Source organism: Mustelus asterias, chromosome 12 (assembly GCF_964213995.1).
Source record: "Mustelus asterias chromosome 12, sMusAst1.hap1.1, whole genome shotgun sequence".
Classification (NCBI taxonomy): Eukaryota; Metazoa; Chordata; class Chondrichthyes; order Carcharhiniformes; family Triakidae; genus Mustelus; species Mustelus asterias.
In genome coordinates this window covers 57,308,883-57,319,705 of record NC_135812.1, presented here as the reverse complement: position 1 = coordinate 57,319,705, position 10,823 = coordinate 57,308,883, and the positions used below count along the sequence as shown (strand labels likewise).

The 10,823-nt window shown below is 45.8% G+C and overlaps 1 protein-coding gene across 1 annotated transcript in view; it reads right to left on the bottom strand.

Moving 5' to 3' along the window:
• Window positions 1-4,425: 4,425 nt before the first annotated feature.
• The window catches only part of sap30bp (SAP30 binding protein), a 99,948-nt gene continuing 93,550 nt past the window's right edge, over window positions 4,426-10,823 (bottom strand). Inside the window, exons 6-11 of the mRNA XM_078225274.1 lie at window positions 9,039-9,130; window positions 8,249-8,309; window positions 7,474-7,525; window positions 7,288-7,346; window positions 5,321-5,405; window positions 4,426-5,169 (exon numbers count right to left, since the gene is read on the bottom strand). Coding sequence (XP_078081400.1) covers window positions 4,988-5,169; window positions 5,321-5,405; window positions 7,288-7,346; window positions 7,474-7,525; window positions 8,249-8,309; window positions 9,039-9,130 — 531 coding nt within the window. The 3' untranslated portion in view covers window positions 4,426-4,987. The remainder of the gene's footprint in view (window positions 5,170-5,320; window positions 5,406-7,287; window positions 7,347-7,473; window positions 7,526-8,248; window positions 8,310-9,038; window positions 9,131-10,823) is intronic.

Below are 10,823 nucleotides of genomic sequence, written 5' to 3'. Positions count from 1 at the left end.
TCAATAATAAAATCGTACATTACAAACACAGTTTGTTCCCTCCCAAAAGGAAGGACTGGGCCTTTCAAACGGGACAGTTGGGTAATCCTAGCAGCCAGCATCCCATCCATTTGTTTCTGCTCTGGTGAGTGCTGATTGTACATCTTCTGGGACTGGAGAAAGTGGTCATCTCCTTTCTGACAGAGCCACCAGTGAGCTTGTATCTTTTTACATATCATTAGCAACAATTAAACAAGGCCTTGATCCAGATGTCTGTTACCATGGAGATGTATATCAAACTCCAAATATTCATAGCTCCTTGAGGAAATGCAGTACCAAAAGAGCAACCAGAATGAAAGAAGGGATGAGATTCTGGCGAGTGATGATATAAATTGGGTATTTTCTTCAAGGAAAAATGAACACAAGAAATAGAAGCAGGCCTTTCACAGTCTCACTCTTCAATAAGAACCTTGACATCACCGACGTGAGGAAACATTGCGTTTTAACGCAGCGAATGATCTGGAATGTTCTGCCTAAGAATATGGTGGAGCCATGTTCAATCAGAGAGACTGAGTAGACTGGGGTTATACGCATTGGAATTCAGAAGAATGAGGGGAGATCTTATAGAAACATATAAGATTTTGAAGGTAATAGATAAGATAGAAACAGGGAAGTTGTTTCCATTGGCGGATGAAACTAGAACTAGGGGGCATGGCCTCAAAATAAGGGGGAGCAGATTTAGGACTGAGTTGAGGAGGAACTTCTTCACACAAACGGTTGTGAATCTGTGGAATTCCCTGCCCAGTGAAGCAGTTGAGGATACCTCATTGAATATTTTTAAGGACAAGGATAGATACATTTTTGAACAGTAAAGGAGTTAAGGGTTATGGTGAGCGGGTGGGTAAGTGGAGCTGAGTCCACGAAAAGATCAGCCATGATCTTATTGAATGGCGGAGCAGGCTCGAGAGGCCAGATGGCCTACTCCTGCTCCTAGTTCTTATGTTCTTCTGTTTCAAAAGAGAGCTGAATAAGTGACTGAAGAGAGAAGAAGTTCAGGGCTGCAGGGAAAGGGCAGGGGGATGGGACTATTGGAGCTACTCTCACAGAGAGCCAACATGGACACGGCAGATTGAATGGTCCCCGTCTGATCAATTCCACTTTCCTACCTTACTCCCACATCCCTTGATTCCCTTATTACTCAAAAATAGACCACAGTGACTTAGCACCCACAGCACTGAATAGACAATCCTCAAAGATTCACAACGCTCTGAGAAAGTAAATCCCCCCTCACCTCAGTTCGAAATGCCTGAGCCTCTCCCCAACAGGATAGAGATCCCTGTTGAACCCTCTCAGAATTTTATACCTTTCAATGAACTCACCACTCACTCTTCTGAACTCCAGATAATATAGGTCCATTCTACTCCCTCTCATCCCAAGAATCAATCCCAAGAACCTTTCTTGTACCCACTTGAAGATAAGCATAATCTTTTTTGGGTAAGGAGAGCAAAATTGCACACAGTATTCCAGGTTTCACAAAAACCCTATACAATTGCAGCAAGAGCTCCTTACTTTTATACCCCAACCCCCTTGCAGTCCACGTTAACACGTTAACCTTCCTAACTACCTGCATGTTAACTTTTGGAGATTTGTATACGCAGACTTTCACCTTTTAGAAAGTAATTGTTTTTCCATTCTTTTGACCAATGTGGATATCTTCACACTTACACATATTATATTCCATCTTCCACCTTCTTTCCCACTTTAACCTGTCTATATCTCGTTGCAGCTCCTCTGCATCCACCTCACAGCTTCCTTTCACACTTGATCTGTAAGCCTGGATTCTTTACACTTGGTCCCTTCATCCATGTCATTAACATATTATAAATAACTGAGGCCCTAGCACTGATCCTGTGGTCCTCCACTAGTTACAGACTGCCAACCTAAAAATGATCTTTATATTCCAACTCTCAGTTTCCTGCCTGAGAAAGACAGAGATACGATTGCTGTTTTTAGGATTCTAAAAGTAATTCAAAACAAATCTATGAAAACAATATCTCATTGAGAGGTCAATCTATGGGACAGGCTCCTTCGGGTGACAGTGGGTGACATTAGTTTAGAACATAGAAAAACTACAGCACAAACAGGCCCTTCGGCCCACAAGTTGTGCCGAACACATCCCTACCTTCTGGACCTACCTATAACCCTCCATCCTATTAAGCTCCATGTACTCATCCAGGAGTCTCTTAAAAGACCCTATTGAGTTCGCCTCCACCACCACTGACGGCAACCGATTCCACTCGCCCACCACCCTCTGTGTGAAAAACTTACCCTTAACATCTCCCCTGTACCTACCCCCCAGCACCTTAAATCTGTGTCCTCTCGTAGCAGACATTTCCACCCTGGGAAAAAGCCTCTGAGAGTCCACCCGATCTATGCCTCTCAACATCTTATATACCTCTATTAGGTCTCCTCTCATCCTACGTCTCTCCAAGGAGAAAAGACCGAGCTCCCTCAGCCTATCCTCATAAGGCATGCCACTCAATCCAGGCAACATTCTTGTAAATCTCCTCTGCACCCTTTCAATCTTTTTCACATCCTTCCTATAGTGAGGCGACCAGAACTGAGCACAGCACATTGAGTTTGATAGATCTTTTTGAGATACAGTATGTGAGTGATTTGAGCTGTGATGTGTGGGGACTGGATCAGCTTGTGAGGAGCAGGTGATTTTGGACCCATGGTTTAAGAACATAAGAAATAGGAGCAGGAGTAGGCCATCTAGCCCCTCGAGCCTGCCCCGCCATTCAATAAGATCATGGCTGATCTGAAGTGGATCAGTTCCACTTACCCACCTGATCCCTATAACCCCTAATTCCCTTACCGATCAGGAATCCATCTATCCCTGATTTAAACATATTCAACGAGGTAGCCTCCACCACTTCAGTGGGCAGAGAATTCCAGAGATTCACCACCCTCTGAGAGAAGAAGTTTCTCCTCAACTCTGTCCTAAACTGACCCCCCTTTATTTTGAGGCTGTGCCCTCTAGTTCTAGTTTCCTTTCTAAGTGGAAAGAATCTCTCCATCTCTACCCTATCCAGCCCCTTCATTAACTTATAGGTCTCTATAAGATCCCCCCTCAGCCTTCTAAATTCCAACGAGTACAAAACCAATCTGCTCAGTCTCTCCTCATAATCAACACCCCTCCTCTGGTATCAACCTGGTGAACCTTCTCTGCACTCCCTCCAAGGCCAATATATCCTTCTGCAAATAAGGGGACCAATACTGCACACAGTATTCCAGCTGCGGCCTCACCAATGCCCTGTACAGATGCAGCAAGACATCTCTGCTTTTATATTCTATCCCCCTTGCGATATAGGCCAACATCCCATTTGCCTTCTTGATCACCTGTTGCACCTGCAGACTGGGTTTTTGCGTCTCATGCACAAGGACCCCCAGGTCATAGAAATCATCATAGAAACCCTACAGTGCAGAAGGAGGCCATTCGGCCCATGAGTCTGCACCGACCACAATCCCACCCAGGCCCTACCCCCACATATTTACCCGCTAATCCCTCTAACCTACGCATCTTAGGATTCTAAGGGGCAATTTTTAACGTGGCCAATCAACCTAACCCGCACATCTTTGGACTGTGGGAGGAAACCGGAGCACCCAGAGGAAACCCACGCAGACACGAGGAGACCGTACCGGTCCCTTTGCACAGCAGTATGTTGTAATTTCTTTCCATTTAGATAATAATCCAATTTGCTATTATTTCCTCCAAAGTGAATAACCTCGCATTTGTCAACGTTATACTCCATCTGCCAGATCCTCGCCCACTCACTCAGCCTGTCCAAATCTCTCTGCAGACCTTCTAAGCTCCAAAAACTTCCAAAGCTCTTCACTGAGGTTTCCTCACCTCACATCTGAATCCGTTGTAGGTTCATTGACAGAGAACGATTGTGGTTAACCAGTAAACTCTATGCCCTACACGATGTGGCAACCAGGAAGATGAACTAAATGACCCTTGGTCTTTCCTATTGGCCAACAGTTCCTAGGTTTCCATGTGTGGCAGAGTCTCACAGACCACAGCGTCCCAGGTTCAATCCCTAACCTGTGCTAAGTGACCTGATCCCAGCTAGTGTTGAGGGCAGTCTATGCCACTGGGCTAAGGATGGAAGAAGAAACTCAGGCATGCTACCTGCACCATTGAATTATCCCTGCTGGAAATTGTGCATATTGTAGGCACCAGGAGGGGACTTAGTTGTGACGGCTCCCAGGATCAAAGAGTCTGCCAACACTGTCGGGACACATCCTCGGGTGCAAGACCCCCAGTAACATCCAGCAAGAGTTAGCACTTGAAGCAGGAATATAGAAAACTGGCAAAAGCCGCCATTCTGACAGAGATCAGGTTACAAGGTCGTTATGAGAAGCAGGGTTCAGTTTCAAATACACATGAAAGTAAAAAGCTTTTATTTGTGTTTTACACTGCCCGCAGCTTACATCTTTGTTATAATCATACATCAGTGTGCAGTGTGTGTTTACTCTGTCACAATTTACAACACAAGTGCAACAGGTGATAGCGTGAGACCAACAGACAGGAAGCTCCTTCCCCAGATATGTGGGCTTGCTTCCTAGACCTGTGATCACCAGCTGTCCTGTTCTCATCCACCCCCCCCTTCCCATTTCTACCCCCTCTCCCGTCTTGCCTACCCAACCCACCCTACCCCTCAATCCCTTCCAACGAGCCAATTTACAGTGTACGTTACAGGCCACTATATATACAGTTTAGAAACTTTCAGTATTGATATTCCAGCTACCACTCATCGAGGATGCATAATGTTCTTTCGGTTGACTGTTTGCGGGACATGAAGAACCCCAGATTGGGCAGTGAAAGACTCTTCCAACCTGTTTGTGACCCAGCTGTACAGAGGTGAGGATCGGTAGTTCTAAGTAGGAAAAAGAAAATTCTAGAATGTGAGCTTGTTCTCTCAACAGTACTCTCAACACGAGTTCATTGTTTGGCTTTCTTCACAATGGTCCCCACAGCAGAAATGACCGTGGTTTTTGCCCCAGTGGCACTGGTGGTTACCGTGACAACCCCTGGTAGTGTAGCGGTGGTGGTGATGATTGTCGGCTGGGCTATTGTTGTCACGGGTACCGCGGAATCCCATTTACTCTTTCTTTTCTGAGAATCTGTAGAGAGGAGGGGGAGACAGCTGGTTAATGAGGAGATTCGCCTGCATTGCACTGGGACAGCTGAAGTGTCACTGCATCAACAGCCCAGCACGGGCACAAACAGTAAGCTCCTGCCCCATGTGTAATGTGCTTCCACCCCGGGAGTTACCTGCTACTGTTGTGCTGGCTGTGGTTGTGGTGGCTGTACCAGAGCTGGTGTTGGTTCCTGTTTTTGTTCTGGTGACAAATTCAATCTAAAAAACAATGATGAGAAGTAAATCAAACAACAATAGAGATGCCACTGCCTTACTGGATGCATTCTATATGGCACTAAGTAGTAGAAAAGATAGAGAAGAATAAAGTTGCAGCAAAATTAGAGAGATACAAGAACCATAGGGTAGATATTAAGGCAGCACGGTGGTACAGTGGTTAGCACTGCTGCCTCACAAGGACCTGGGTTCAATTCCAGCCTTGAGTGACTGTCTGTGTGGAGTTTGCACGTTCTCCCCATGTCTGCGTGGGTTTCCTCCGGATGCTCTGGTTCCCTCCACAGTCCAAAGATGTGTAGGTTAGGTGGATTGGCCATGCTAAATTGCTGCTTAGTGTCCCAAGATATATAGTTTCAGGGGAGTAGCAGGAAAAATACATGGGGTTATGGGGTGAGCCTGGGTATGAGTTGGTACAGACTCGATGGGTTGAATGGCCTCCTTCTGCACTGTAGGGATTCTATGATATAATGGAGGATGGTAATAGTGTAAGGCCAGAGAGGGGAAGAATTTCTGAGGTGCATTCTCAGACTCTGGATAAAAGCAAATTACTGCAGATGCTGGAATCTGAAACCAAAAGAGAAAATGCTGGAAAATCTCAGTAGGCCTGGCAGCATCTGTAAGGGAAAAGTATCCTTATAGAATGCTGCCAGATCTGCTGAGATTTTCCAGCATTTTCTCCTTTGCGTTCTTAGACTCTTGCCTCTTATACAAGACCCACTTCCCACAGCATTTTCTATTTTTATTTTAGATGTCCAGTCTCTGCAGTGTTTTGCATTTGCAGTAGAGGTACTGAGTGCATTTAAAATTATTCAGAACTTTATAGTTTAGTCCATACAATTGTGATTATTTATAGTTTATCAGTTACAGAATTTACTGGTTTGTGTTTTTCACTATTTTAAGCTTTGAATGAGATCTAGCACGTTGTTCGATTCCTCTTACAGAATAGAGACTTAAACACAATTGCCAAACACAGTTTCTTGGCTGTACACCAAAGGCTTATCTCGATTTTAAACCAAGGACAGACACTATAGTGATATAGGAAGCTATAATTCATCAATGACAGTGATCCAAAATGTAAGATTTTATAGGAGGCTTGAAAGGACTTGGAAACTATCTTTTAAATTAGAGAACTCTCTTCGAAGCTTCCAGACAATTACTCTTTTCTTTCCTTTCCCATTAACTATGGAACCATTCTGCAAGTTAAATCATAGCTCAGCACAATCACTGGAAACGCATCTGCTCTACCATGAGAAGCCAGCAACAACCACTGTAAAAATATAGGTTGTGTTATTCTGAAAGCAGGGAGAAGCAGCAATTGCAATAATCAGAGGCAAACTACAGTTTTCACCCAGATAGAGAGGTGAGTAAAACACTTCTGAGGGTCATTGGAAAGGAGGCTCTGAAATAACGAAGCCCAAAACATTTAAAGATGTTAATTCCTAATTCGCAGCTATCTTGAGAACATAACATTATCTGTGAGAGAGCTTTATGTTATTAATCCAATGGCTTGGACTTGTAATGTTGGTTTGGGGTTCGGGTTGGAAATCAGCCAGTCTCCCAGTTCCTGATGACCATCCAGTGATTTTTGCTGGGAAGCTTGCGTGACTGGATGTCAGATAAGGATAGGATTGGACACTAATGCACCCACCATGATATAATAGCCAAATGGATGGTATAGTGGAGGGTTGCTAATACAGTTTGAGGCCTTGGTATTATACTGGATAGTGTCTTAACCACATGTACATGGGGAACTAGGTGTATTCAGATTGGGATTAAGGCAAGTTGTTGTGGCTGAGGAAATTAAACATTAGCTTGAAGCTATCATTGCCATTTCCTGTCCCAGTGGTGTCAGGCTGTTTTCACTCACCTTTGTCCGCTCTTTCTTGGCTTTCTCGATTTTGTCCATTTCTATTTTCTGGGCCTTGGCTGAAAGGGGAGAAGGGGATAGGGTATGAGAATGGGCCAGAGTTTAGCTTTGCCAATATACTGAAAGTGATTGTGACAGAGATAGGCAGCCAGGCTGTGCTCACCATGGCTCTGAATAAAACATTACCTAAAGCCTCATAGTATGAGTCCTCTGACCATCCGTGTGGGTCAAACATGTCCTGTTGAGAAAGTCACATGTTAAGTAAACGGGAATAACAAGCTGAACACTGCATCTCTCCACCATGCTGCAGAATAGAAGGAGCTTTACTCTGTATCTACTGTTCTTGATGCTGGATACCAAACCAGAAACCACTCAATTTGATACATAGCTAATAAAAAAGATACAGGAATGTTTTTTAAAGTGGATTTGAAGAGAATATCAAATGAATGCAGTGACAACCTTGAACCCTACTTGAGTGCAAGACATCTCCTTCTCCATTTTTGTGGGGTTGCCTTTCCTGACTCTCCCTAGTTTATTTCAATGTTTTGGATAAAGCAATGAACAAGGTAAGGAGCGGGCGAAGGTGGGTGAGGTTTAAGGTTTGACCCGCTATTTGTCAAACACGGACAAGTTTGTGCAAGTAAATAAATATCTGAATTTGAGCCTCTCTCTGAGCCTCATTGGATTAAAAACCAAGAAGGAATGACACTGCCTCCAACTGTAGTTCATTCATCCCGACACCCGAGATCTGTGAAACATCCCAACACCCCACGTCACTCCGCTCCTGAAATATTTAAAAGCCAGCCCACTGTCACCATTCTGAATTCACCTCATATTCCTTCTCAGTTTAAAACTTGTGTATTTCATGTTCTGAGGGCTGTAACTATCATCTGAGTTTCTCAATGAAGGGATATGAGGCAGAGAGTGTAAGCCGTCAGTTACTGAACAGCTGAACATGTACCTTCGGGTAGTTTGTACCGAGTTCATCAATGCCACAGAACTGGATCAGTTTTTCATAAATGCTGAAAGATAGAGAACATGAAGTTGTTTAAAGTGTTTAGACACAGTGTACACCAGCCAACACCAAAATCCAACATATCAGCTAGAGTATAGCAGCAACTTTCATCCGCCACTCACCAACGCCCACTCACCCAGCACCTTTCCCACTCACCCAGCACCTTTCCCACTCACCCAGCACCTCTCCCACTCACCCAGCACCTTTCCCACTCACCCAGCGCCTCTCCCACTCACCCAGCGCCTCTCCCACTCACCCAGCGCCTCTCCCACTCACCCAGCACCTCTCCCACTCACCCAGCACCTCTCCCACTCACCCAGCACCTCTCCCACTCACCCAGCGCCTCTCCCACTCACCCAGCGCCTCTCCCACTCACCCACCGCCTCTCCCACTCACCCACCGCCTCTCCCACTCACCCACCGCCTCTCCCACTCACCCACCGCCTCTCCCACTCACCCACCGCCTCTCCCACTCACCCACCACCTCTCCCACTCACCCACCACCTCTCCCACTCACAAACCCTGGCATCCCCCAAGGACAGCCTATCCCCAACTGACGGCAGCGTTCCCTCCTAAACTACATTTAAACAGTAATCCCCTCCTCGGAATCCCAGTCTGACAGGCCAGCCAGGCTGGTCACTCCCTCCTCCACACCCGCCAGACAACATGAGCCCTCCCCATTCCGTCTGACCTATAAGAGTCAGACTTTCACTGGAATTTGGTCCAAGCACACAGACCTGGGGTTGCGGAATTCCTTTTTTCTCTGAATGATGTTGTTCATGTCCAGGCCTTCGTTTAGCTTTCTGTCGTACAGCTTCTGAATCTTCTCCTGAAGAAACAGGATGGAATAATTAAGTCAGCAACACTCAATGGGTAGCTGGAGCACAGAGTTTCTATGTACACGGACAAGGGGATTGATCTTGACTTTACTGTGGGTCAGGCTCTTCCCTGCCTCACTAGAGGTCAGAGGGTATGAAGCTAATCCTAACTACATTTGGCATTGCACTCTTTCCACTTCACCGAGATCAGGAACAGGAACCCTGGCTGATTCCTAACCCAGGATTATTGTGAATAATGCAGTGTCACCACTGCTGTCCCAGCACTCAGCAGCCAGACATGGGCTTCAGAGCCGCCACCTTCCTGATTGGTACAGTTCAGTATTGTGCAGCTGGGAATCTTTCCCTAATGAGCCACCGAGGACACTATCTTGCAATGTTTCACCAAGAGCCGGAGAATGATGAGAGAGAGCTGCTGCAGAAGTGAAGCTATTGTCTGTGGCAAATAGAATGTAGATTCTCATTTTAAACAGTCAGCACTGGGGGAAGGCAGCAGAGACACACACCACCAATACCAGGAGCCTCTCTGAATGAAAGCAATTCTCAACTGAAGGGAAGATCTTCTGTGGTAGTCTCCCCACTCATACCAGTTTTGAAATTGGATTAGCCGGAGACTATTGGCCTGCTCACAGTGTCTTCAACGCCAGCATTTGCTGGTGGCAGCTCCTACCAGCACTAACCCCTGGTCCTCTGACTCTCATTCTGTCAGTAAGTGTGCTGGGGTTAGTTGTGAGCGTGATGATGGTCAGTGTCTCCTACATGAGAGAGGGTTTGGTTTGGGGTTATTGAGACAACAGGACATGTCTACACATAGATGAAAGAAGATATGAGCTCCCACACCTGCTTGGCACATTCCTCACTCCCAGCCAAGGTATTACTGTAAACATTGCAGCCTCGAGCTCGTGGGAGTGTTTATTCAGCGCTGACTGAGAAAGCAAGTTAGACACTCCCAAAGTTTATGGGATATCTGATTGTGCTTGGAGGAATAGGGGAAAGAGTGAACTCCATGCATTGCTTTCACCTCTATCACACACCACAAGCTGCTGTATACTCTCTGCTGGGGAGCTGGTCAGGCAGACTCCAGAATGACGGGACCAACTCCCTGTATTTTTTATTTATTTAACAAATCGGTGCGGCGTCTTCAATTCCAATGTCAAACTGCCTGTATATAGCCAGCATTTAACTTCAATCTCAGCTCTGCAGCTGTAACAGAGGCCAGAATTTTACCCCCTCGCCCGCCCCGGAAACAGGGCGGGTGAGGCTCGCAGAATGGAATTCTCTGTTGGCCTCGGGCGGGATTTTATGACCCTCGCCCGGGCAGTCATAAAATCCTGGCCAGAATTTGTTAGTATCAGAAGAATTAACAACTTGCATTGATATAGTGCCTTTAAAGTAGCTTCACAGGAGCACCAATCAAACAAATTTACCACCAAGCCACAGAATGAATATTTGGATAGATGGCCAAAAGTGTTGACAAAGAGGGAGGTTTGAAGGAGGTTCTTAAAGGAGTAGACAGGTTTAGGGAGAGAATTGCAGAGCTTGGGGCCCAGCAGCTGAATGCACAACTGACAATCCAGGCCCCCATTTGTGATTTTGTTCATTTTCAGGGCTCCTTCACTGGCATCATGTGATCAGCTATATATGGTCCCAAGACCAATCCTTCTTCTATACCAAGCCAGCAGAGGT